We start from the raw sequence: 27916 nt of genomic DNA on the forward strand, positions 1-27916 counted from the left end.
ATTCAACAATAAAAACAACAAATAAATAAATAAATCCTGGTGTAGTGGTTAATGTCAAACCAGGACCGGGGAGACTGGAGTTCAGATCCCCAGTCAGCCATGAAATTCATTGGGTAACTTTGGACCAGTCACTTCTTTCTTAGCCTAACCTACCTCACAGGGTTGTGAGGATAAGCATAATCATGTACACCACTCTGGGCTCCTAAGAGGAGGAACAGGATATAAAATAATAACAAAGTAAAATAAATAAATAACGGAACCTCCATGTACAGTGGCAGTCTATTGACAGAGCATTATTTGTTTCCTCATCACCTTCTCATGTGATGCATTTGGTCTCGAGGGAGGTGCAAAGAAAGCAGTGAGCTTGAAGCTGTTGCAAACTGTGAGGAGACCCAACTAGCAGGTTACAGCGTTGGCAGCAAAGTGGGCAAAAGCTGCTTCCTCGGGAGACTGGAAACCATTGCAGAATTCCATGATTCAGTAGTCTGAAGAGGGGGAGAGGCTACTGTTTTGGTTTTAATTTTTTATACCATGCCTCTGAGGAGAAAAGTGCGGCCAAGTTCTGCTTCAGGAAAATTAGAAACATCCGCTCCTAGCAGGTAAGGTGTGGGAAATCAGAAAACAAAACATGTCTCCTTTTGCATATGAACAGAAAATACTTTGCTGACTACTTTTAAATAAAAGGAGACCAAGCGCAGGCTGCTAATCAGTATTGTTTATAAGCTGTTGTCAAGGAACCAAAGCTGTTGTTTTTCCTTCCTATGAATTGAAATATTCAGGCTGCTTGGTTTCTTCACTTAGAAATGAGCCCTTCACAGTCTATCTCCTGAGCATGTACATTTTACTTGCGGATGCTGTTTCTGTGAAAAACGCATATTTTTGTTGTTGGTTTGTTTGCTCAGCCTGCTTCACTTGGGAACGTGCAGTGGATTATAATTAGCTATGCACACGCACACACAGACCACACATCAGAGATATACTGGCTGACAAAAGAGAATTTCTTGAAGTGTTTTCTTTAAAAAAAAGATATGCCAGAGTTAAACCTTGTATAGAAAAAGTAAGTCAAGAAGAAACTAATTCATTTTTGCTGGGGGAGCTGCAAAGATAGCATGTTGTTTAATAGCTGCTGTGTTAACACCTCAGATTAGTTGCAATGATTAGATATGGAGAGTTGAAGGGACTTTGTAGATCCACACTCTACAAACAGCAGGAATCATACTCATAACTAAAGCACCTTTGTGAAAAGGAAAAGAAGAAACCCTGTTCACCTGTCCACTCGATCCTGAGTGCTGTAAGGTTGGAGGTCTCCTTGAGAATATCCAGCTATTCATTCGACATCACATATCGGCTTCTCATAAACTAATCCAACCAGTTGGTTGGTTGGCTAAGCTGAACTGCTCATAAAGCAGTTGATCAGGAAACAGGAACTCCACAATATTCCCAAGAAGCCCATTGCAATGAACACTACCCACAAACTCCTGTCTAAGCTTTTTGGGGTTTCAGATACAAGCTCATTTTTTCTTGTCCACAGAAGAACAAGATATCTCAGTTTGTTTATTCCTTCGCTACTATTTTGTTTGTCCTTGGGGATTTCTTTCACATCTTATTATTTATTTATCGTATTTCTGTACTGCTTGATATTTATCTCGAGGTGGTGTACAAAATTTAAAACAATATAAAAATTAAAAACAGATTAAAAATCCACAAAACACAATGAAAACAATCTCACAAAACAGGCTTATTATAAGCCTGATATGAGAGACATCCAGCAACTTGACCTCCTGTGGTATCTGGGGTCATTCCAGGTAACAATGAAGTGGTTGCCTGAGCCCCATGCCCATGGAGAAATAGTCCACAGGAAGCTGATCTACATACTGATTAGCAGCTAATTTGTGGCACAGCTATTTTTGAACAAGACACAAAATAACCAAATCAGTAATTTAAAAACCATCCTGATTTTGCATATGTAGATCACCTAGCCTTTATTCCAATGCTTGCTCCTTGTGCATTTCAATGAATTAATATTTGCCTTTGCCCCCTGCTGTGACAGGCGACACATAATTAACCCTTTAGATCACTTCAACACTATAAGATCACTTCAACACTATAAACTAGTTTCGAATCAGTTTGTCTCCCAGTCTAGCAACCATAGGAATTATTGCTTTGTTTTTGAACATAATCACAGTATATGTCATTACTGCATCAATTGTCATTGAGTTCCACAACTCAATGGTAACTGAGTGGCAAAATAAATTATAATGGCTATGCACTATATTTTCTGTTTGCTATTAATTATCACTCGTCAGGTATAAAAAACATTATTCTTAGGTGCATGGGAAGAATCAAGAACTTGATCTGCTGTTTGCAATTCCTCCAGCTGCTGTTTCCAGTTTTGGCTGAAGTGTGAGGAATGGATGTCAGTCTGGAGTCTGGACAATATTCCAGGACTGAAACTGCCTATCTATCTATCTATCTATCTATCTATCTATCTATCTAATTTCTATACTTCCCTATCCAAAGGCTCTGGGCAGTGCAGAACCAGTGAAAGTTAATTGAGGGCTACAGCTGGAAAAGTGGCACTTTGGGGAAACACTGTGCCTTTTAAAGATGCATCAGGCAGAAATTTGTCAGGGGCATCTCTAGAAAGTGAAGGGGAAGTTGCACCTATTGTATTTCTGCCTGGATGCACCCTCCTCAATCCAGTGTCCAGCTGAAAAAGCAAAACAATATCCCACTCTCCCTCCAAGGAGCTGAGAGCGGTGTACATAGTTATTTTCATCCTCACAACTACCCTGTGAGGTAGGTTAGGCTGAGAGATGCAGGACTGGCCCAGAGCCACCCAGTGAGTTTCATGGTTGAATAGGGATTTGAACTTGGGTCTTCCCGGTCCTAGTCCAATACTCTAACCACTATGCTATGCTGGCTCTCTTACCTTATCTCAAACCAAAGATTTTTGGATGACTGAATTTGCAGGCTTTTTGAAAAGAAAGATCTCACTGGGCAGTGGTAACTGATATGCTGCTTTATTGCCCCCAAGTGTTTAGATTTCCAACGAAAGGGTGTTCCATGAGTCCTCTTCCTTCCTTCCTTCCTTCCAGACATGCCAGTCTTAACAGGCCCTGGAATGTGGGGGAAGGACTCTAAGGCCAGAGCTTCTCCCTCAGGAGCTGATAATGTGAACTCCTTTGGCCTGAAGTTATGGTATGCATGCTTTGATGACAATTACTGGTGCCTGTATCTTTCTTTCTCTGCTGTCTAAAAAGTACATTTTAAAAGCTACACACAGGAGACATTGTCTCTGAGCGCACACAGAGTACATTTCTCCCTTTAAGCCACAAGCATTCACTTAATGGCTAATGTCTCTTTCTTGATGTACAAGTGGACCACAGACTTGACATCGGCGGTTTCACATATCCGCGGCTGGGTAATTAACACCCGATCTTGGCATATTCATTCATTCATTCGATTTCTGTACTGCCCTTCCAAAAATGGCTCAGGGCAGTTTACACAGAGAAATAATACATAAATAAGATGGATCCCTGTCCCCAAAGGGCTCACAATCTAAAAAGAAACCTAAGATAGACACCAGCAACAGTCACTGGAGAAACTGTGCTGGGGTTGGATAGGGCCAGTTACTCTCCCCCTGCTAAATAAAGAGAATCACCATATTAAAAGGTGCCTCTTTGCCAAGTTAGCAGGGGTTTAGCATATGTGAATTAAAAACAGCAGAGGGATGAATCCCATGTATCTGTGGGTTGGGGATGGCCTAGGAGGTAATTTCTGGCCACCATTTTGAGCGTGGGAGTCAGTTTGTGGCTCATTTGTTAAACAACAAATCCCGTGATTTTTCATGGAGTGTGTGTGTGTGACATCCTTGGACCCCTGAAGGCCCACGATGCACGGAGGGGCATTTCATTTTGCCTGTTTTTGCATTTTTGGGACACCTTTTTAAAAAATGTGTCTAAGGACGGAACCCCCACAATCCCATAGTCTCAATATCTCATTATCTGCAGTTTCGTTACCTGTGGTAATATGTGGGTACCCCATGGATAATGAGGTACTCCTGTATTATTTACACAGCAGAAGAGGAGGCATTATTGGCATTATTCTCTTAAATATACAACAGATCTTATGTCTCGTGGGATGCTGTGGATAATGTCAGATTCTGTGAGAACATTCTGGGTGAGGTGGTGGTAATAGTGGTGGGTTTACATTAGAAGAGTTTTACATTGTTTCTCATCCACATTTTTAAAAGGCTACTTTCATTACTCTTCCCCTAAGACCAGTTTTCAGAGCCTGTTTAACCCCTTGTTATCTGGAAGCAATTCCCAGTGAGTTTAATGGAGCTTACTTCTTTGTACGTGCGCCTATAGAATAGTAGGATCAGTTATCAAAATGCTGCTAGAAAAGGCATGTGCACTCTAGCCCGGCAGCCTCTTACTCAAAGTGCTCGACCAGATGCTCCCAGAGAGCCCCAGAGCAGTACAGCAAGGATATCCCAGAATCGATTTCTACCCAGTGCCAACAAACTACTATTCTGGTGTAGAATGGGACACGCGCCCCCGTTTGCAGGCAAAATCCCCAGCCAGCGCCGCATTTGCAGTACGGCTGGGAGCAACTCTCCCTGCCTTTTAGGCTCCGTCTGCAAGCAAAGCTGTGCCCCCTGCGTCTGACTGGTGGCAGCCTGGGTTCTTCGAACACATTCACTCAATGGTGGCTCCGGCCCTGAGCTTGGCTCTGATGTTCAAGAGCAGTCTGCACTAGAATGCTGGTTTCATGGTGCTAGGTAGGAATGGTTTGGTTTTTAGGCTTTCCTTGCTGCACTTCTTTGGAGCTTCCTGTCAGGGGGCCCTTGGTCCCAATCCTGTATCTGTTTACTCAGCCCCAGAGAAAAAAGTGGGGTTTCTCTCCCTAGTAGTGAGTTCTTCTATGCTCTGCTGAGGGACTCAGGGGAAGGAAAAAGAGAATGCCCTCATTCTTGCCTAGGATCTCAGCTGGTTCTGATTTGTATCATGTGTGTAAGCTTCAGAGAAATCAATAGACTTACTTCTTAGTAATTTATTATAAACTTTTCTGAGGGGCTTTGCCCCCCATTTGGTGCGGGTCAGATAAAGGGGGCAGAAGGAGAAAACAAAAGCCCTTAAAAGGAAAGGGAGGGGGAGGGATATTCGTTTAATTATAAAAGTGCCAGAGTGCTCATAGACTCTCCTTATCAGGCACCTTTGTTCAGAACCAGAAAATAACTCACTAGAAATTGCCAGGACTCTGCCATCCCAACTTTGGCCTCAGAATTCTCAGTGGGCAGAATCAGTTATCTGCCCCTTAGTTATTTTTCCCTTTTATTATGGGAATTTTGAACAATAATTATTCATAACCTACTGCATGGATGTTCATCAGACCAACACAAGACACCAGTCCACTATGGAGCTGAATTTTGAGGAATAGTAAAGAGACATCAAAAAATTTAAAATATACATTATCTGTACCTGAAAAAGTCACCAATACTTTGACTTCTTTTTTTAGGAGTTAAAGCTTTAAACTGCTATATCTCAGCCATTATTCACGGATTTGCACCAGATTTGGTGGGGTGGAGTCTCTTGTACCAGGCTGATGTGTGAAAAATTCCAGAGAGATTGGATGGATACTTTTGATTTTATAAGCAATAGAATATCCATGGCTTATAAAGGTGGAATGTTAAAACAACTCATTATCTTAACTTTACTGGCGCTACCATACCAGTATAATTTCAAGGCCACCCTCTTGACTTCTTTAGCCTCTTTATTACATACTGAATTAAGTTTTGACAGTATGAAATGTCGTGAAACACCCTTCCTCCTGCCTGAGATATATATGTTGGCTGATATAGAAATATCCTAAATAAAATAAATAAGTGGCCCTTACACTGTCAAATGATGGAAATTTCTCATCTGACTTGGTAAACAGAACTGTCATGCTATGCCATAAGCATTTTCATATGCAGCAGTCCTGCTCTGTCCACTCTATGTGAGTTCCATCAGTGAGAATTTTACTGCCTGTAGCTGACTCATGTATGGAATAATTTAATTGGCAATTTATCTGAAAAATAATTTCCATTGCAGAAATATTATGGAGGAGATCTCTGCAAAGAGAACTGTTATGCTTTTCGGTAAGCATAACTGTAACCTAGCAACATTTGAGCGTCAACATAAAATGAACGTGGCAACCAAACTCATCATTCAGCACTCACACACAGAAGATGTTTACCTTTCAGATTGGTATTCAGCCAAAGCAGTCTTGAGCCTTTAATAATCCCAAGGACAAGCATCAGAGAGACCAGGAAGATCTATATTATTTTTATTTATTCATTCATTAGATTTTTATATTGCCTAAACTAGATAGTTGATACATGACATATGATATCACATATCAAATATGATGTACTATGTGGTCATGCACACAACCAAATGAGCAGGCAGGGTGGAGGGCTGGCAGGGGACAGGCTCCTGCCTGCCTCCGCACACACAAGCAATTTTGCTCTGCCACTCACCCAACACATGATGGGTGCCAAGGTGAGCAGCAGAGTAGGGATCTGGAGAAGGAAGTCCTCTGGCATCCCTCAATGTTCCGTGCCAGGATCCTCCCTCTGCCAGGCACTCCTACCACCTAGATCTGTTTGTGCACAGGTTGCCTGTAATCTTCACACACATACGCACAACCCCAAACCTGGGGTTAAGGGCGCACTCACGCCCTTAAACCCAGGTTAAAGCCTAGGGTAAATTCCCGGGCTTGGGGCCAAGGCAGTAGGGGTGTGCACAAAACCGGGTTGCCCAGTTTGGTTCGAGTCCGGACTGGACTCAAACCAGACTGGGCATGCTTGGTTTTGTGCAAACTGGATTGCCCAGTTTGGTTCGAGTCTGGACTGGACTTGAACTAGATGGGGCAGGTTCGGTTTTGTGCACCTCGAACCCCCCCCCCGTTGGTTTGGATTTGGGGGGTTCGCAAGCTTAAAAAATATTTTTTTAAATTTTTATTTTACAGAAATAGAACTCACCACCACTGATCTGGGGGCTTTTCCAAGGCCATGGGGGGGGAGGTCTCCAGAGGTTCCCCACACCAGCCTCCATTATTTTCCAAATCATCCGGTTTGAGTGGTCTTCAGCCCATTCCAGGCCTCACCCCCATGATGGTGGCCATTTTGGAGGCCACTGCACATGCGCAATGTGCCTCGGCATGGTCATTTCAGAACCTGTTTGCACAACCCTACAAGGCAGAGCCAGGATCAGGCTCGATCCCGGCAGTGCACACGGGCAGCTGGGCAGCTGGGCAGCCTGGGCTTGGCTGCCCATGTGAATAGCCTCTATATGTTGTTCTAGTCATGGCAGTAGGACTACTTGATGGAGTATTGCAAGCAAGTGTGAAGTATCATAACATAACCCCGAAATTCGATTGTTGCTGCTCCAAAATAACACTTCAAAACATTCGCTAGGCATCATCCCGATACCTTGTTTTCCAAATGCAGAAAAGAATGTTATTTCCTTTCTTACCAAAACTGCTGCTTTGCATCCTTAGCTTTCACTTCTTGGCTTTTATTTTTATTAACAGAATGAAAGGAACAGGCAATAGACAGTGACATTTTCACCTTGTCTCATGTAATGCATATATTTAGGAATATCCATCCCCTTGGATTTGAGAGTGAGAGGACTCTAATAATGTGTAATAATAATAGGTAATGTCTGTGTTATCTATTAATTAAATCAACATATGCAAATTTAACATTCCCCAGTGCATGTTACTGGAGCCATTACTTATCACTGAAGAGCCAGCATTGTGCAATGTTTAGTGTCAGAACAGGACTGAGAAGATCTAGGTTAAAATCCCTACTCACTCATGAAACTCACTAGGGAGTTATTTGCACTTGGCTTCAGGCTTCGGGGTAAACGTTGAGTGAAGCCACTTCGAAGTACACTCGTGGCATTGAGGGAAGCAGCCGCTCCCCTCTGCTCTCGGTTTTCTTTTGAAACAAGTCTACATGGCAGGTGTCAGTGTTTTTCTTCTAGCCAATGGATGCCCTCCCCCCCCCCCCCCGAGAGCTCCTTGTAGAGATAGATCTGCATTTGTAAAGAGAGTATCCTTCTTCTAATGCTAATGATTCTACGTCAGTGCCTCTCCCATTTCCTTGGGCATTTTCAGAAAAATGTAGCTTAAAACCAGCATTAAAAAAACCCTGAGATACATCGGGATAAGCTAGAATTCACATCACATAGCCCAGTTTGTGTGTGGCGTGGGTCCAAAAATATCAAAGGGACTTCGAAGTAAGTTTGGCTGGTGTGTGAACGTGCACACACTCTTCCGAAGGAGATTTGGGGCAGAAACCCTGTGTGTAAAGCCCCCAGATGACTTTGGGGCCAGTGGGTATCTTAGCCTACTTCACAGAGTTGTTGTGAGACTAAAAGGAGAGGTAAGAACCATGTATGCCATCCTGCGCTCCTTGGAGGAGAGTGAGATATACATATAATACATAAAAATTAAATAAATGAAAAGTGGTGTATAATTGTAAAGTATGCTCAAAATCTGGAACTAAGCTACTGTTAGCTTAGTTAGGCCTAAATGTGAGCTGCTCTTCCTGCTGCCAGCAACTAATAATTAATGAACAATAATAGCCATGTCCATGACTACCTTCTGCTGTTTGTGCTCTGATAGCATTCTGAATGAGCTCAGAGAATCGCCGGCTACAATAGACTCTTTGTTTCGACGTGCTCAGACTTCATTAGGAGGCCACAGGTTACAAGCTGCATCTCCAGTTTCAGTCAGCAGCTTTTCAGAAGCTCAGGAGGAGATACCCCAGCTTCCAGAATGGCTGATGAAGGAGTTGCTAAAGGGGCAACAGAGGAGTCACTCCATAGGAACCATGGAAAATGTATCGGAGAGCGAAAATGTTCAGCATCATGTTGACACTTCTAGAAGTCAATGGAAAGGAAAGGTAGTGTATTCTTTTGCTGGATACCGAAACGTTGTTAAAATATTAAGTGCGGTGAGAGATTGTGTGTGAGTGCACTTGTTTTATAGATGAAGAATTGCTTGCCTTCCAAATATGTCAGGTGAAAGTAGGTGCACTTTTCCCCATTATGTCAGAGTCACTCCTCATATCAGATTAGTTAGAACAGGATGACACAAAAGATTACCTTTCCTCCTTAGCTGTGCATATGAACCTGTTAAATCAGATCACTGGTCCATTTAGGTCAGTACTGTCTACACTGACTGGCAGGGGCTTACCAAATAGAGGACTTTCCAAAGCCTACTTGAAGGGATTGAATCTGGGATATTCTGCATGCAAAGCACATGCTCTACCATTGAGCAATGTCTCATAAGAACATAAGTACAGCCCTGCTGGATCAGGCCCAAGGCCAACCTAGTCCAGCATCCTTTTTCACACAGTGGTCCACCAGATTCCTCTGGGGAGCCCACAGGCAAGAGGTGATGGCATGCTCTCTCTCTTGCTGTTGCTCCCCTGCAACTGGTATTGAAAGGCATCGTGCCTCTGAGGCTGCAGGTGGCCCACAGCCACCAGACTAGTAGCCATTGATAGACATATCCTCCATCACTGGTCCTCTGCACACGTACCCAGCAGTGAAGCAGCAATGTGGAGACTCATAATTGTTCTGAATACTTGCAAACGTGATAACCTGAACAGAAATCTCTTGACTTAGAGAGTGGGGATGTTTTTGGCAACATACCCATGGTAAATGAAATGTGCTCCGGCTCTTCGAGAGCAGAGTTAGGCATTTTTACATTTAGATACTCTGAACATGTTGTTTTTCCAGTGTGCACAGAATCTCAATCCATGTACTATAATATTCAGAATTTCAGCATTCAGTAAGTACAGTACTAAAAATGTTGTCAGTTCATGTCAAGTCATGAAAGCCAGCATTCTACCCACCAAATGAGGATATTTGTAAGATATGAGAATATTTGTAAGATATGCTACAGTGCTAGGTAGTAGTGCTGGTGCTACACACCAGATGGTAAATATAATATGAACATGCACACTGGAGCTATTAAATGGATATAGGTACAACTGGCAGACATAAAGTTGCAAAGACCAGTATTAACACTAAATCTGAAATGACATGTTGCTGGCAAACCTGCGAATCCCAATACTCAACTGCTGCTTATCTGCTGGAAAGTTCAATTTGGAGGGAGCAATTTGGAGGGGAGAAACAGTAGGAAGAGGCAGTAAGTGATTAACACCCGCAAACACACACACACACACACACACACACACACACACACACAGAGCTTTCAGCCACCTAATGGCGCAGCGGGAAATGACTTGACTAGCAAGCCAGAGGTTGCCAGTTCGAATCCCCGCTGGTACGTTTCCCAGACTATGGGAAACACCTATATTGGGCAGCAGGAATATAGGAAGATGCTGAAAGGCATCATCTCATACTGCGCGGGAGATGGCAATGGTAACCCCTCCTGTAGTCTTCCAAAGATAACCACAGGGCTCTGTGGTCGCCAGGAGTCAACACCGACTTGATGGCACTTTACCTTTACCTTACCCCCGCCTTTCCCCCAAAGCTTCCATGTAGCTGGAGTTGTGAGTTACCTTCATATGTTTCTGTAGGAAACACATGCCTGAAACTAGCAAGGGTGCTGAAATTTTTGAAAAAGTGAATTTTCAAAATATGAAAGACATTGAGGTCATTCTCATGACTGTGCTTGGGAGGACTGGCAGGGAAGCAGCCTCCTCCCTGCCTCCCTGCACATGATCCACCCTCCCCAGGACGCTCTGCTGCTTGTGTGGCACACGAGCGGCAGAGCTGGGAACCAGTCCCTCTGGTATCCCACAATGCACCACACCAGGAACACAGTTCATTGAGGAATGTCCCCACTGCTGGGCACTCTTGACACTCAACTTTGTTGGCAGACACAACGAGGGAGTAACGGGCATGCTTGCACCCCTCTACCCCACTATTAGCCCGGATTAAAAACCCAGCCAACCCAGTTGCAGAGCACCAGGATCGGGATCAAATCCGGCACTTCTCATGACTAGCTCTACCCAAGTAGGGCTGCCCTACCCTGGACAGAGCTGATAATGAGAACAAATTTATTTTCAGGATTCCTCCAAGGAGAAACTGGCATTTAAAGATAATTACTGGGTTTCCCCAAAGGAATTACAGAGTTCGAGGAGCATAGCCACCATGGGGGGGGAACACAAATGTTCCCTAGCCGTCCCTTTGCCACCCACAAGGCACCCAGCCAACAAATGAAGTGCTTGCTAGGTGGGGAGGCTGATGAAAATTGCATCCATGCCCTGATGCTGGCAATACCCCTGATGCCAGTGCATTGGTGTACTTCTGATGCCAGCACAAGGGGCATGGCCCGCATTGGAACACAGACGTGCTGTCCATTGGCCTGTTCCAGTTGGTGGGTGCTTTGTTCACTAGCTGGGTGGTTCCTCCTTCTTCCTCACTGATGAGGGAGAGAAAGAAAGCACACAGCCAATGAAAACAGTGCTTGCCAACTGGGAAAGGGCAATGGGTGGCATGTACATGCCCAGATGCTGGCTATGCCCTCTGAAGCCAACATGACAGCTTCAGAGGTGTGACTGGTGTCAACGATCCCGGCTTGAACCTTTGGCTAGAGGAAACATGTCTGGTTGTGAGGTGGGGGGCGGATTAATGTATAATACCACAGGGGATTCATTTATAACTTTTTTTGTTTTTATACTCATTTCCACATGCTCCTTTTTGTTTGGGTGCCTGACTTTTAAATTTGCACTTTCTTTCTCTTTTTGAATTGTAAGGTCTGGGAGAATTCATGGAGGACATGTCTTTCAGTGCTTATGAGTCCTGATAATTAAACGGAAACCCAAGTATAAGGGATTTATATCTGTGCATACCAGGTGCTGGAGACAGGCAATAATAGAATGTCAGCATTTATTACTTGCTTGTGAGTGCCCCAAGGCATCTGATTGGCCACTGCTGAAATCGGAATGCTTGACCAGATTTATTTTTGTTTGTTTGTTTGTTTAGTACATTTATATACCTCCCCATACAAAAAAAGTCCCTGGGTGGTTGGTTTGGCCCTAGAAGGGTTCTTCTTATGTTCTTATCCCCCAAGCTTGAGAAGGGTTGAATGCAAATTGTTACATTTATTAACTAATAAAAGATTAACGGCAAATGGCTTTTTATTCCAGCAGAGCCAAAGTAGAATGAAACGCATTCTGACAACTGAAAAATAATTCAATTAAGCAAGTTCTCCAAATGCCTATTACATCTCACCTAAGGGAAATGTATTATGTGCACAGTGGATTATTGATGCACAATGCTCAGAGTGTATTTTCAAATAATTGGCTGTCATCTTCTTCAAGTAAATGCAGCACAATGAAGTATTTGAAGTCCTTTTAGTGGTTTTTTTAAAAGATAAAAAGGTAATGAAAAGAATGGAGAAAGTACCAAATTCCCTGCACTAGGGATGCTGGAAATCAAATACAACATGCAAAGCAACACAAACACTTTACCATGAGCTGAGAAAACCTACACTTTACAAACTCCTTGCACTAAAGGTATGATACTAAAAAAAAATTTAAATTTATTTAGCAAACTTAGTGTGTTCCATCTTTGCCATTATGACAAACACATCCAATCTTTGCCATTATGAGAAAGGGGGTTCACCGTGTTCTGGTCCACCTATCTATCACACCAGTGGCATGGATGAGTGCATAGATGCTAATTGGCTGTAGGTAGATTAGTGTCATTATATGGTTCAGTCACTAAGTGGTACTGGAGCCAGTTGTACCAAAAGCAGAGTTGGGAAATTCTTATTTGCTGTTCTCTTCCTGTTACAAGGCAAACAAGCTGGGTTCAACATACTGAATGGTGTTCTCTGAGTCTTCTCCTGACAGCATGTGCAGGGAAAAGATATCCTCTCTTTCCAGGAATTCTTTTCATATTTCCAGTTGAGCATGAAATAAGGAGTGAAGGAAATGACCATACAGATGTTCTCTTAGATTAGTATGAGGAACGTTATGTAGCATTTTCATGATTTTTATGGAGTCATTATTCCAATTCAAGTAGTGGTAGGTAATTTCAGTATTAATTCCAGTTGGTACAACTTAGTTCTTGTATGGTTCAAAAGGGCTTCCTTGTTTGCAAAGCTAAGTGCAAACTCCTTGTGACTCCTGAGGATGTGGACAAGCTGATTGGAGTGGTGCAGCCTACCACCTGTTCTCTTGACCGTTGCCTGTCATGTCTTATACTATCTGGCAGGGGGGTTATTGTAGAAGGCCTGGTAGAGATTATAAATGCTTCTCTGACGGAGGGCAGGATGCCTCCTTGTCTTAAGGAGGCAATTATTAGACCACTTCTGAAGAAGCCTGCCTTGGAGGTTCCTCAGAGTTGAGCAACTATAGGCCTATCTCCAACTTTCCATTGCTGGGCAAGATAATTGAGAGGGTGGTGGCCTCTCACCTCCAGACAGTATCTGAGGAAACTGATTATCTAGACCCATTTCAGACTGGCTTTCTGGTGGGCGGCTGGAGACTGCCTTGGTCAGCCTGATGAATGATCTCCAATTGGGAATTGAAGGAGGAGGTGTGGCTCTGTTGGTCCTTTTGGACCCTTTTGCGGCTTTCGATACTATCGACCATAGTCTCTTTCTGGAGCGTCTGAGAGTATTGGGAGTGGGAGGCACTGCTCTGCAGTGGTTCTGCTCCTACCTCTCGGGCAGGTTCCAGATGGTGTCTGTTGGAGACTGTTGTTCTTCAAAATCTGAACTTTTGTATGGTGTCCCTCAGGGCTCCATATTGTCCCCAATGTTGTTTGACAACTACATGAAACCGCTGGCAGATATCATCATGAGATTTGGTGCAGGTTGCTATCAGTATGCTGATGACACCCAAATCTATTTCTCTATGTCAACATCATCGAGAGAGGGCATAAACTCCCTAAATACCTACCTGGAGGTGGTGATGGGCTGGATGAGAAACTGAGACTGAATCCAGATAAGACCGAGGTACTCATTGGGCAGTATCAAAACTCGGGATATGAGTTTGATCTGCCTGTTCTGGATGGGTCACACTTCCTCAAAAGGAACAGGTATGCAGTCTGGGGTGCTTCTAGATCCAAGCCTCTCCCTGCCTGGTGTCCCAGGTTGAGGCAGAGGCTGATACTGATCAGCTATAGCTGATATGCCAGCTGCGTCTGTTTCTTGAGATAAATGACCTCCGAACAGTGGTACATATGCTGGTAACCTCCAGACTAGATTACTGCAATATGCTCTATATGGGGCTACCTTTGTATGCAGTCCGGAAATGACATTTGGTCCAGAATGCAGCACCCAGGTTGGTCTCTGGGTCAACTCAGAGAGAGCATATTACTATCGTATTGAAAGAGCTGCACTGGCTGCCGATAAGCTTCCAGGCAAAATAAAAGTGCTGGTTATAACCTATGAAGCCGTAAACAGCTTAGGCCTAAACAGCTTGGGCCCATCTTCCTCGTCATGAACCCCACCGCCAATTGAGACCATCAGGAGAGGTCCATCTGCATTTGCCATCGGCTTGTCTGGTGGCTACTCGGGGATGGGCCTTCTCTGCTGCTGCCTCGAAGTTTTGGAATGCACTCCCTTCTCCCTTCTTTAAAGACTTTTTTAAAAATTTCAGAGCTTGGGATCCTCCCCATCTCTGACAATTTAAAAAAAGTCTGTAAAGACACATTTCACCCAGGCTTTTAATTAAATACTGTTTTAATAGTTTTAACATTGTTTTAAAATGTTGTTTTAAAATTTTAAATTGTTGTAATGTTTTAGCTTTTTTTGTTAACTTTTTTTGTAAATATAATATAATATAATATAATAAATTTATTATTTCATTTGCTTTTTCCTTCCAAAGATTGAGCAGCAAGTAACCCTTGAACAGCTTCAGAAACTGCATGCAGCCTTTCAGGTATGAAGTCATTTATACCAGTGTATATACTTCATCAATGAAGGAAATACTAAGAAAAGGAAAAGCAAAAAAAGAGGGCATTCTTTTTTGAAAATAGCCATGCTGACCACACAAATGGCTGCTGTGCATGCACAGAGGCCATGTGCATGCCAGCCCAGTGGTACGCGGGGGCAGCTGGGGAGAGCACGTGCAGATATCTGGGAAGAGCACCGCTGATTTAGAAAATGGCGGAGTGGAAGAGGAGCAAGTATGTATCTGCTCTCCTCTGTGTTAAAGGTGCTGGGCTGTGTTCCAAATAATATTTTGAATCGCAATTTGTGCACATTCCTAATAACATTCCATTATGCTTAAAACGGATATGCGTTGACGTACAGAGCAAGGATGCACTGGTGCAGTGAGAGAGCAGCTGAACGAAACTTCCCAAATAACTGAATCAGCTCAGCGGGGAACCAGTAATTACTGACACCCTCCCTTTCCCTAGAAAGCTCTTTGTGCCACCCAAAACTATGTACTTGAGGGTTGTACAGCCCTTGGGGGCATATTTTTGCGTGGCACCAAGGGCTTGTTAAGGAAGGGGAGGGCAATTGCTGTTTCTCCCTTGCACTAGTGCAGTTAGTTGGGAAGTTCTGTTAGGCACTAGTTCATCCTTACTCTGTATGTCAGCCAGGGACTCTTGGGGGGAGGACTCTTGACAGGATTTTGCAGGCCTAGTAGTTAGATACTACTACCAGTAGTACCTAGTTGCAGTACCTAATCTGGCCCTTATCTGAATCTTTGTCTTCTTTGTTCTACCTCCCCACTCCACTGCTGGAGAAGTCAGCCTCAAGAAAGGAGGCCCCACCCAGTTACCCTATTATTCATTCATTCATTCATTCATTCATTCGATTTCTATACCACCCTTCCAAAAATGGCTCAGGGCGGTTCACACAGAGAAACAACAAATAAATAAGATGGCTCCCTGTCCCCAAAGGGCTCACAATGTAAAAGAAACATAAGATAGACACCAGCAACAGTCACTGGAAGTACTGTGCTGGGGGTGGAGAGGGCCGGTTACTCTCCCCCTGCTAAATAAAGAGAGGCACCACGTTAAAAGGTGCCTCTTTGCCAAGTTAGCAGGGGTCTGATAACTATCATCCAATCAAATCTTTAAGGTGGGGCACCCCTCTACATCATAGAACAGGTGTCATGGGCATGCTGGAAGACTCCGAGGAGGAGTTGGTGGTAGAGACAAAGCTGACAGCAGAGGAGGGTGGGCAAGGACCAGAGGTTGCAAAGGAGAGTGGGTCTGACGCACAGGGAGTTGAAGATGAGTTAGAGCCAAGTGAGATAGCTTCTTTAAAAAATAAGGCTTTAAAGTTCTTTTTAAAACTAAGCAAAGAGGGAGACTGACGAAGGCCTCTGGGAAGGAATTCGAAAGACGGCGGAGGGGGGGTACTACTGAGAAAGCCCTATCCCTGGTCCCCGCCAACTGGAATTTTTATCAATGGCAGAGCCAAGAGAAGGGTTTGATTGGACAATCTGTGGGCCCTGGCAGATTTGTATGGGCAAATGCAGTCAAAAGTTACCCGGTCCCAAGCCATGTTGGGCTTCAAAGATCAAAACCAGCACTTTGAATCTGGCCTGGAAGCAAACTGGTAACCAATGAAGCTGCCACAAGATAGGTGCAATAGCAGCTAGCACCCACAAGCATCCTTGCAGCAGCATTCTGGACCAGCTGAAGTTTCTGAACCAGTGCCTGAGTGACAGAGGTAGTTCTGGTAACAGGGTCAATTCTAGGAATGAAACAGATGTAGATCTGTCTTGTGATACTACTACAGCTCAAGAACTCCTGGCCCAATACACAGGTTCACCCAATTTTTGTTGAAGACCAATCTCTTTGTGCTTTATTTCTGCTTTCAGATTTGCTTAGACATTATCCAGGGAGAACGAAATAGCTTCAGAATGAGATCACAGTATCTAGCTTTGGGCTACTGTACTGCCAAACATGCTGCTTTAAAATAGCAAATTGTTTTCTGCTTGTTGCTCTATCTGCTTTCAGGAGTTTGAAATTAATGGACAGAAATCTTTGGACGTGGAAAACTTCAAGCACACGGTGAAGAAATGCATGGGATCACATAATGCGGTATGCAATCGATTTGGACAAAACCACATATTACATTAACCCTGTTATTAGGGCTGGTGTGCTTGGATTTTTTAAAAACTTTGTAAATAGAGTGGTGGGGGTACCCAGTTCAAGACCTAGCATTGTGGGGCAGGGTTATGTTTACTGCCCCAGGAAGGAAGCTCCCATTTGAAAGCTGTATGGCAAATACTTTATTGCTAGGGATTTAAATGAGAGGAATGGGGTCGGTGAGGTTCTTCTCTTCCTCCAACCCTGTATTTAGCCTGTGGCCCTTAAAGTCTGTTGATTGCTGCCATTTTGGGGAGTTCACATTTGCCATGGGACCAGGTAGAGGCCCAAGAAAATGTATCTCATGAAATTTTGACCTGTTGTGTTTCAAAATCTTATTGTGCACATCCTTTGCCATTATAGAATGATGGGCAGATAGAGCAGCTTTTCATGAGAATAGACTTTTCTGCAGCTGGAAGAATTCAGTGGGTATGTATGTATTTTGGACTCACTGGAAAAAGCAGTGCTTAAAACAAGTCACAACTGTGGAAATGTAAGAGGTGAAAGAGGACCTGTTGGGTTTAAACAAAGTACAGGGCCAGCTAGGAGTGGGAAGAAGATGATGCAAAGCTGGGTGCTTTGGGGTAATAGAGCCAAATGAGAATTTAAGTATTTCACTCTAATACTGTACACCACATAAGGGCTGGATGTGGTCTTTCAGTGATACTTTCTGGCTTGGGACTGAGCAAATGACTAGCTAGTGTGGTGGGGAGGGGCATGGTGGTATGTTACTGTTTAATCTTTTCCTCCCCAGCCATTTGTCTACTCATAATAGTCTCTTCAAGCTGTTTTTCTCCCTGAGTAATAATTATTCCTGCCCTGAACACGGGGGTGGAGCAGATGTCTTCCAATGGCTCTTGCAGCTCTAAAACTCTATGATTCTGTGAGATACATGAACCTACGTCTTTCCCCTCTCAGAATATTTTACCTTCCCCTTTAAGGTAAAAGATACAGATTGGCATGTGTTTTTTATTCCCATGGAGAAAAGCAGCTGAAGGGATGGTGGATTTTGAGTAGTCAAATGGCTAGGAAAAAGAGACATAAGCAGCCCCCTTTTCTCCCCACTGACAGCCACATCAGAGAAAATAATTGGACACTGCAAGTTCATTGCACGTAGGGGTGCACACTTCAGCCCCCCAGATGTTGTTGGACCAGAGATCCGGTCAACCCTGACTATAGGCCATTATGGGCATGATGAGTGTTGTAGTCCAGTTGTGCACCCCTGTTGCAAAGCATTTGTATTTTGTGCAATGCTGTTTGTTTCCTCCTCCACAGCTGGTAGCAGCCTCAGAGGCAGGGATGATTCCCAAGAGATAGCAAGGGGTAGGGGTGCTCCCTTGCAAATATTTCCTGTTTTCCCATCCACCAGACTGGAACTTTACAGCAAAGTGCAAGATGTACAGTCATGGCATATTATGGTTCTATGATTTGAATTAATTATTTTTAAAGGCCTTCGTTGTTTAAAGAAGCCTCATTCACTCAGTCCTCTACCACAGAACAAGCAGCAGAAGCTAGTGCAGCCAGGCAGGTAGGAGGCTTCTCCAACCTCCCAAGAACCAGGCTAATTGCTTTGTTTCCTTTCTGGCCAGGAACTGTGATAGGTGAGGCCATGTGTACAGGTGTGTGTGTGTGAGGGGTGTGTGCAGGGACATCATCTCTGCAGATTTCAGCTGGCCTGGTACTGGCCTTTCTCCCCACACCAGTCTTATCTGCCACATGATCTTGGATAGGAAGAGAAAACTAGCCTGGAGACCAGAGTGGAAGGTTTGGCTATATCCAGAAAGACAGTAAAGTTCTCCACAAGAGCACCGCACACAAGCACTTGGCTCGCCCTGGGCGGCCGGATTAGCCGCCCACACAATTACCAGCTCCCTCACAGAGCCAGTAGGGGTGGTGGAGATCGGGGGCCGGCTGGCACCTAAAAGTCCCAGCATGCCCTGCGCAAATGCATCGGACATGCTGGGGAGCCCCCCCCCCCCCCGCCCAACGCAGGGAGGCTTATTGGAGCCTCCTAGTCAGGGGTCTCCTAGTGAGTTGCCATGTCATGGAGCTAAACTAACAACATTAATTGCCTCTCTAGAGTTCTTTGCCACCTATTTACTATGCCAAACTAGTTGTTCTAGGGTCACCCCTTCTCAGAGGGCAATTTGCATGGGGGAACTGAAGAGGAATAAAGAGTTAAATGCCCCCACCCTGCTTTCCCTCATGCCATAGCCCTGATCCAAATCACACCCCATTCCCTGCAGCTGTTTTTAAAAAAGTTGGAAGATCCAGTCACAGGTCTCCTGTGTAACATGTAGTTTGAGCCTAATGGTAAGGTAAAGGCCCTGCTTCCTTCTGTAATTTATACCATGCCCTGTACCATGAGATACCAACAGTAATTGCCTCCTCCTCTTGGCATCACTGTAATTATGATGGAGAAAATCACTTAGGATGCAATCCTCAAGACACTTACTAGAGAATAAGTCTCACTGAGTTCAATAGGATTCACATCTGGGCAGATACATTTAGGATTGCACCATTAGCATCCTAAGATGATAACTGGCTTTTTCCATTCCCTGCACTAGCATGACTTCTGCACATACATGCTGCTGGAATATGCTGAACAGGATAGGCTGTATGCCGGACTGAAAGCAAGCACCTTCTCACTTCCTGGCACAATACAGGAGATCCCACATGGAGAGCCTGTGCTACGCATGCGCTCGTGGTCAGACAGCACATTAATAACAGCCCGAGAAGATGGCATCATTTCCTTCTGGTCTCCAGAGCTCAAGCTAAAACGTAGCAAGATGGTGTTTGTATGTCACATTTTTTCCTCTCAAAGCTTCTTGTATTATTTGTTTGTTTCAATTTAGTTTGCACCCTAGTTTCAGGTGACCGTATCCTTTTAGAAATCTTTCTTGTTTACCAAACATTTAAAAACTCCCTTCTTACTAAATATTCCCTTCATTCATCCTATCTTCAAGTGGCACAGTGTTTAGAGTGTTGGATTGTTAGCTGTGAAAATATGAGTTCAAATCCCTAGTCTTCCATGAAGCTTACCACATGACCTTGGGCCTCTCTCTCTCTCAGCCTGACCTATTTCACAAAATCACTGAGAGGATGAAGTGAGGTGCCTAATAATAATGGCTGTGCACTCAAGTTATTTTTAGACAAATTTTATTTTCTAAAAATGTGAGACTAGTAGTTTGTAGTATTTGTGTCTTGGGAATAACTATCAGTGCTTAACTCCCCCCACCTCTTATTTTTTAAAGGATAAAACCCACAAGAAATCAAAGTGGTTGATGAATTTCACTATCATGGCACCATACAACAAATTAATCTTGGGAACTGGGTAAGTGTGTTATATATGAAAAGTAAAAGAGGGACCTTTTGGCAGGATTTCCTTCATCCAGATCAAGGAGATTGGAGCTCATTGGGATAAGCTGCTGAAACAAAACTGTTAAAGATCCTTCCTTCCTGATATTAGATTGCTGAGAGCTATTTGATGGGTATAGCAGAGCCTGAGCTATGAATCAGGAAGTGCCAGATTTGAATCTTGCTCCTGCCGTGAATTCATATGTGACCTTTGGCAAGCTGATTTTTCTTACCCTCAGGCTCTCCATCTGGAAAATAAGAATAATCATACTGACCTGCCTTACAAGATTGTTGCAAGCATTGATTGGTTGATTGTTAAATTTACTGTATAAACTGCCTACCATAACAAATGATCTCAAGGCAGCTCTCTCTCCTCAAGGCAGCTCTCTCTCTCTCTCTCTCTCTCTCTCTCTCTCTCTCTCTCTCTCTCTCTCTCTATATATATATAATCTATTAAAAATTTAAAAGCACAATCATTAAAACAATAAAATAAAACATACAGAAGCACCAACAACCACCAAAAAGAAAACAACTCTCCTTAATGGTTAAAGACCTTGGTGAACAACTTGGTCCTTACCCACCTCATAAAGGCGGCCAGAGAAGCTGAGGAGTAGATGTTCATCAGGAGAGCATTCTAAAGCCTGGGGGCAGTGACTGAGAAGACCCCATCCTACATGCATGACCACTGAGATACACACACACACACACACACACACACACACACACATACACACACACCTATATGTGGACTTCGCTATCCATGGATTTGCCTATCCGCAGTCAGAAAAAAGACACTCAACCTCGGCATACATTAAAAAAAGAGGGAGGACATGCTGACCTCGTGTATCCATAGGTTGGAGGTGGCCAGAAATTACCATGCACATTATTACTGGCTGCCATGTTCTTCAATGGAGACATACAATGGCTCCCAACCTTGTAAAAAAAGAAAGAAAGAAAAAATGCCAAATTTTGGCCAATTTGGGGGCACAGCACGACTCAGAGGGAGCAGCAGAGCACGGTAATAAGCTCCTCCTTGCAAAATTCAGCCAATTTTTGGCCAACCAGGAACCTAACCCATGTGTTCCTATAGGCCCAATGACTCGATATTCATGGTTTTTATATCTGCTGCTGCAACTTGGAATGGAACCCCCGCGAGAATATCAGATAGATAGATAGATAGATAGATAGATAGACAGATGTGTGTGAGAGAGAGATATTCTCATGGGGGTTCCATTTGGGGCAGCACTCGCAGAGATGGAAACTGCAGATATCAAGTGTGTGTGTGTGTGTGTGTGTGTGTGTGTGTGTGTGTGTGTGTACACACACACAAACAAACACACAATGCAGCAGCTACTGATATACAGCAAGATAATGTATGTAAAATGTTTTGAACATTCAAGAGCACACTACAAATTGTTAGTAGCAAAATCCTATTGTAGATACTACTGATAGGATAACCAGAGATAAGGTGTGAACCATATGTACTATCTGAGCTTGAAATTGCTATTATCTTTTTAATAAATTACTGTGAAATAGACATCAGCTCTACTCTTCCTCTAGATGAAGAAGACCTCCTGCTAATACATATGTTTTAATTTTGTAACAGGGATCGTGAACTTCAGCTCTATGAAATTTCTAACTTTGAACCCTACCTTCAGATTACAGGTTTGGAAGCTATACCTTTGAATGTGGATTACTGGTAAGCCATGCCAAGTTCATGTCATTTATTAGTCATGAGCCAATAGTTACTGAGTACTTTTTGAAGGGGCACGGTAGGGATGTGCAGACTGTTTCAAATTCAAAACGTTTGGCCTAGAGATGGACCATTTTGAGTGTTTCAAGATTGAAACAAAACACACTTTAAATAAAGGGCTTGTTTCATGCTCACAACAAAACAATCCTGTTTCTATTCAAAACATTTTGACGTTCTGAGTGCCATTTTAGAGGCATGCTTTCTCCTTGTTGTTTGGTTTTCTGTCACTGGCTTCCGATTGGCTTGCTTCCTGGTTGGCTTGTTATCATACACATCAAGTGTTGTCATGGGCAACTGTGCCCCCATTGACTTGGGGAGGGAGGAGGGAGGAGGAACACAAAAGGAGGGAATTTCAAAATGTATTCAAAGGGACTGGGAGGCCAAGAGAGCCCTAACAGTGTGCCTTTCTTGAAGAGAATATATCAGGAGAGGAAGAAGGAATCAAGGAAGGTTTGATTTTTTTTGGGGGGGGGGGTTAGCGCCAAGTATGATATTTATTTTTTTTGTATTTATAAAATTTGTAGACCGCCCAAAACTCCTGTCTGGGTTGTTCACAACAAAAAACAAATGAAGATAAATATAAAAACCTTAAAACAGTTTAAAACTACAGTCATGCTAAAAAGCTTGGGTGAAATGATAAGTCTTTAAGGACTTTTAAGAAGTTGTCAGAGATGGGGAAGCTCTTACTTCAGCAGAGAGCGCATTTCAGAGTCTTGGGGTAGCCACAGAGAAGGCCTGTACCTGTGTAGCCAGCAGACGGGCTGGTGGCAACTGCAGACAAACCTCTCTAGATGATCTCAATGGGTGATGGGGCTCATGGCAAAGAAGACGTTCTCTTAAATACCCAGGGCCTAAGCTTTTTAGGGCTTTATAGGTCATAAGCAGCACCATATTTTGCCTGGAAACTTACTGGGAGCCAGTGTAGCTCTTTTAGTATAGGAGTAATATGGTCTCTCCAAGATGACCCAGAGACCAACCTGGCTGCTGCATTCTGTACCAACTGTAGTTTCTGGACTACATGCAGAGGCAGCCTCACACAGAGCGCATTGCAGTAGCCAAGTCTGGAGGTTACCAGCATATGTACCATTGTTCTGAGGTCATTTATCTCAAGAAATGTACACAGCTGGTGTATCAGCCCAAGCTGATAGAAAGGACCGCTGGCCACTGCCTCAACCTGGGACACCAGAGAGAGGTTTGGATCCAGAAGCACCCCCAGACGGCATACCTGTTTCTTCTGGGGAAGTGTGACCCCATCCAGAACCGGCAGATCAAATTTGTCTCCTGAATTCTGACACTGCAGCATAAGTACTTCCAACTTATTTGGACTCGGTCTCAGTTTATCCCTCATCCAGACCATCCCAAGGAGGTTTTGGGGGGAAAGGTTAAAAATTTGTTAAAAATTGTCCCCTTGTCCATATAATGCCCTATAACAAAATCCACTTTGGTGTCCCTAGGAGCTACCCATGGGGAACAATGGGGTGTTTCGAGTTTCCCCATTGTTCCCTATGACTGAATCGCTCAAAATGTTTTGTGTTTTGATTCATTGTAATTACCTATTCGACCGCTGTTTTGACAAAATGTTTTAGCCATCTGCATTTTGTTACAAGCCCGAAACAGAACACAAAATCCATTTTGTGCACATCCCTAGGGTTGTTTTTTTAAAAAAAAAATGCTTCCGGCATTATAAGCCTCATAAATGAGGCATGTTAGTCATGACTAATTTAAGCCCCAGTAATTTCCATTGGATATGTCCTAAGTGTCCTTCCAGATGCCAATAAACTGTGTGTCGAGAAGAGCTTTTGAGTAAGTTCTAAATGAGTGCTTACTCAGCATCCAGACACTCCTTCAGATTTTTGGCATCTTTTCTGGTGGGATCTCATGTGTGGGTCAGACAGACAGCAGTGTGCATCATGGATTTGGTATGCATGCAAACAGCAAGCCAGGTTTATATTGTTAGACTTTCTGTTGGCGTATATAACTCTCTAGAACAGGCATCCCCAAACTGTGGCCCTCCAGATGTTGCTGAACTACAACTCCCAGCATCCTTAGACACAATTTTTTGTGGCTGGGTATGCTGGAAGTTGTATTCAGCAATATCTGGAGGGCCGCAGTTTGGGGATGCCTGCTCTAGAAAAATGGCTTAGTCTATGTTATTAGATGAACTAGAAGCCATAGTGATCATGTAAGCAGAGGACAGCTAGTACAGCCTATTTAGAATCAATGTATAGGGAATAGCTCAGTATGGATGAGAGTCAATGAAAGCACGGACTCCTCCTTTGCTTTTCACCTTCTCCCTGCTGTTCCTACTGGTAGCAGGGGAAATGCCTTCTCTGGGAAAGACAAAAAGTGAGCTTTAATCCCCACCTGAACCTGGCTGAAATGGTCTTTTTACCTAATGGGTTTAATGTCTAAGCATCATCAATCTGAATGAACCCCCCCCCCAAAAAAAACCTCTGAGGAAACAGCATCTATGATATGTTAGTTATCCTTTTGCATGTTAGACAATAAATATCATTCAGTCTTTTTGGATGTTATTTCATTTGAGTAATTCTGCATGAAATCATCTGATCTTCAGAATGCTGTTGAGGCACCACAATCAGGGACCTTGTGTAATTTCCTTAGCACCACCTTCTATTCAGCTTTTGCTTTCTGAGATTAGTTCACCACTTTCCATACTACTTATCTGGTGAATGGGGAAAAGGGCGAGTTAATATTGGAAAGGAAGAGCTGACTGGCAGGGCACTGCAGAAACTGTGCAAGGTCCCTGCTGACCATCTAAGAACATAAGAACAGCCCTGCTGGATCAGGCCAAAGGCCCATCTAGTCCAGCATCCTGTTTCGCACAGTGGCCCACCAGATGCCACTGGAAGCCACAGACAGGAGTTGAGGGCATGCCCTCTCTCCTGTTGTAACTCCCCTGCAACTGGTACTCAGAGGCATCCTGCCTTTGAGGCTGGAGGTGGCCTGTAGCCCTCCGACTAGTAGCCATTGATAGACCTCTCCTCCATGAAGGAGAGGTCTGACCAGCCTGTGAGATTCCTCTGGGAAAGATGATGAAAGTCTGCAGGGTGCTAAGTAAGCTCCCACTTACTCACAAATTTTTCTCTATACACGGTTTATTATTGCCTGGAAGAACCCTAACTTTGTTTGGATCTTGGACACAGCTGATGGGGGATTATTGATTCATGTACTGCTGATTGGTGCCTATATTTTGTATTTTAAAAGTTGTTTTTGTTGGGGTGTTTTATGCAGCAGAGGATGTGTGTATGAATTGAGAGTGGCTCATTAAGAGTACCTGGAGACTGATGCTTAAGATCCAAAAGGTTTATTAGGGAAATTACATGCTAGGATAGAAAGTCTGTGTTCCTGCAGGCTAAGTGCCTCATAGTGCTGGGGAAAAGAGAAGGAAGGAGCCTGAGAATATCCATCTACCTGTCAGGTGGGTTCAGAGCAGAGGGTAAGAGCAGAATCAAGAGGGGCTCCCTTACTCACTCCCTTTACTCCTAAAGCTCCTCGTGGTCAGTAGGATAAGCAGGTGCAGAGACCCAGTGCTTGAGGAATTGAAAATTAGCCTAGTCCCCTAGAATTCTTTTGAATATAGTTGAGCAATATTGAGACTTGTGATAGACAGCAATAATGTGCAATTCTGACCAGGATTTCCCAGTGCAGACTGGACTTGTTGCATGCCTCAAATTTTCTTAATGATTCAAAGGAACATTTTTGTCTGAGGAAGTTAGCCCCAGTCTGTCTATTTTGTCATGGTGAGCCAACCTTATGAAGGCTCTTGACACTTTCATATCATGGCTCACTACATGTTGGGGGTGGGGTGGAATATTTGAAAAGTTGGTTGAACCAGGAAGACATGAAGATTTTGAGAAGCATCCAAACTTGTTTTGGAGCATTCACACCAAAATGCCTTGAAAAGGTCAATATGTGATATTCACTACATAAACCATGGCTAAATGAATCAACTCTCACTTTCCTTTCAGCCCTCATTTTTCTTCAAAGAGCCACAGGTGCCAGCAACTGTGGAAATAACATTTTATGGCAGGCCAGAAGTATCAGTAGCTTATGCTAAAACCTCAGTTATTACAATTTCAGTTGTTTAGAAAATGTGAGAAATTTGGGGAGAAACTAGCGTATCATTTTAGAGCAAAACTTCCAGAGCAGAGAACCATCTCCTCAATAAATCCATATGATATGGATTTACATGCGTGTGTGTGCGTGCGCACACACACATTATAATTAATGCTCTTCATTCTTCTTTCTTCCCTTTTTCTTCCTGCTCTACAATTCAGCTACACAGATCATGATGAATGTATAATTCTTTATGGAGATGACCAGGTATGTGTTTCCATAACATTTGCTCGGAAAAGTGCAGGCCTTCAAAACTGGGAGAGGCAGGGAGAGACCGACCCTGCAACATCTGCTGCTTAATTCCTCTGGTTATGGAATGGATGCACAAGAATTTAATGTCTCGTGTATATTTGGCTAAATGCTTTACGAGTAACAAGGTAGAAAAACAGACTAGTAAGGCCTACTCCTTGATTCTTGCCCAGGTCCTTAGTTACTAGCTGACAGGAGAAAATGGACAGCAAGCATTTCTGGTTTATGAAAAACTCACTTTTGGTACATGCTTCATGGCATAATAAAGCACTTTCAGATAAGCAAGGTTAGTTTAATGAACATTCTCTGATGACACATAATTTTCTGAGGGCAATTCCCCTTTGCAATAATGCCAGTGCTCAACAGCTAAATTATGCAGACATTATTTTAAAGTTTAACTTTAAGGAAGCTTTGTATCTGTATTTGTAAATTTTCATATTTGTGTACCCCTTCCCCAGTTGTAAAGAGCCTGTGTTGGGGAATCTGTGTAAATAGATACATAGGAGCAGAACATTTATAAATGGGTATAGGTTAACATCCTGAGTGATGCACATGGAAAGACTCTTTGTGGTAGCAGTGCTCTGCAGAATTGCTCTATGACTAGCACCTTTCACTAATACAAGAACTAGTCTGAAACACGGATTACTTCCCCGCATAACAACCTTGTACAGTAGCCTTGCACCAGGGCAATAGCATTCGTAGTATCTCATCTGGATGCCAGCAATACCAAGAACGAAGGTGTGGTCTGGATGTGTCTAAGTGTCCTGTGCTGTCAGCAGGAAAATACTATGCATATGATGTCCAGTCATCATTTTATAGGAACAAGGCTGTGGGTACAAAGGGAAGATGGAGAACACATCCACAGTGTTTGTTATTTATCTGCCAAATAGGGTTGTTGCCCTCTTTTTAATGTACAGAGACTCTTTGCTTTTAACAGCTGCAGGGGAGGCATCAAATTGACAGGCCAGAGCACTTGTGTCAATAAAAGCAGTGGCAAAGCAAGCAGCTCTCCTACCAAAAGCTTTTCCTGGATTACTTTGTGTTCAGAACCCTGAGAGATAGGTTGCCACTGTCCCTGGGTTTCTCATTTTAGTAACTGAACAAAAAAGGCATGTTATGATCAAGAAGTACATATGTGAAGACCTATTTGTTTTATAGAACTTTTATTTTATTTTTCCTATTGCAGGGATGTGTCAATATTTTGCTCTTATGTTCTGTGGGTGAACTCCTAAGGCAAGTAATTACATTTTGAACATTTAAATTGGGAATAAAGGAAAGCATTAAGTTGATCATTTCAAATTAACTCTCTGATGAACAAATAAGA

General features: G+C 43.3%; 1 protein-coding gene across 3 annotated transcripts; it reads left to right on the forward strand.

Moving 5' to 3' along the window:
• Nucleotides 1-387: 387 nt before the first annotated feature.
• Nucleotides 388-27916, forward strand: LOC128351619 (uncharacterized). Of its 3 annotated transcripts, XM_053311316.1 has the most exons (10): nt 388-599; nt 8680-8959; nt 14873-14926; nt 16965-17048; nt 17460-17525; nt 19664-19894; nt 20351-20430; nt 22060-22152; nt 26505-26550; nt 27779-27916. In XM_053311316.1, exons 1-10 carry the CDS (start codon nt 532-534, stop codon nt 27842-27844), a joined length of 1068 nt encoding a protein of 355 aa, XP_053167291.1. In that variant the 5' UTR covers nt 388-531; the 3' UTR covers nt 27845-27916. The 3 variants fall into 3 exon arrangements, with proteins under 3 accessions (XP_053167291.1, XP_053167290.1, XP_053167292.1); XM_053311315.1 differs by having other exon boundaries at nt 26505-27799; XM_053311317.1 differs by having other exon boundaries at nt 19763-19894; nt 26505-27799.

This window comes from Hemicordylus capensis, chromosome 3 (genome assembly GCF_027244095.1).
Source record: "Hemicordylus capensis ecotype Gifberg chromosome 3, rHemCap1.1.pri, whole genome shotgun sequence".
Taxonomy (NCBI): domain Eukaryota; kingdom Metazoa; phylum Chordata; class Lepidosauria; order Squamata; family Cordylidae; genus Hemicordylus; species Hemicordylus capensis.

Coding starts and splice junctions, on each gene's coding strand:
- LOC128351619 (XM_053311315.1), top strand. CDS start 532: ATGCCTCTGAGGAGAAAAGTGCGGCCAAGTTCTGCTTCAGGAAAATTA. Junction 600..8,679: donor GAAACATCCGCTCCTAGCAG/GTAAGGTGTGGG, acceptor GTGCTCTGATAG/CATTCTGAATGAGCTCAGAG. Junction 22,153..26,504: donor CCTTTGAATGTGGATTACTG/GTAAGCCATGCC, acceptor TCTACAATTCAG/CTACACAGATCATGATGAAT.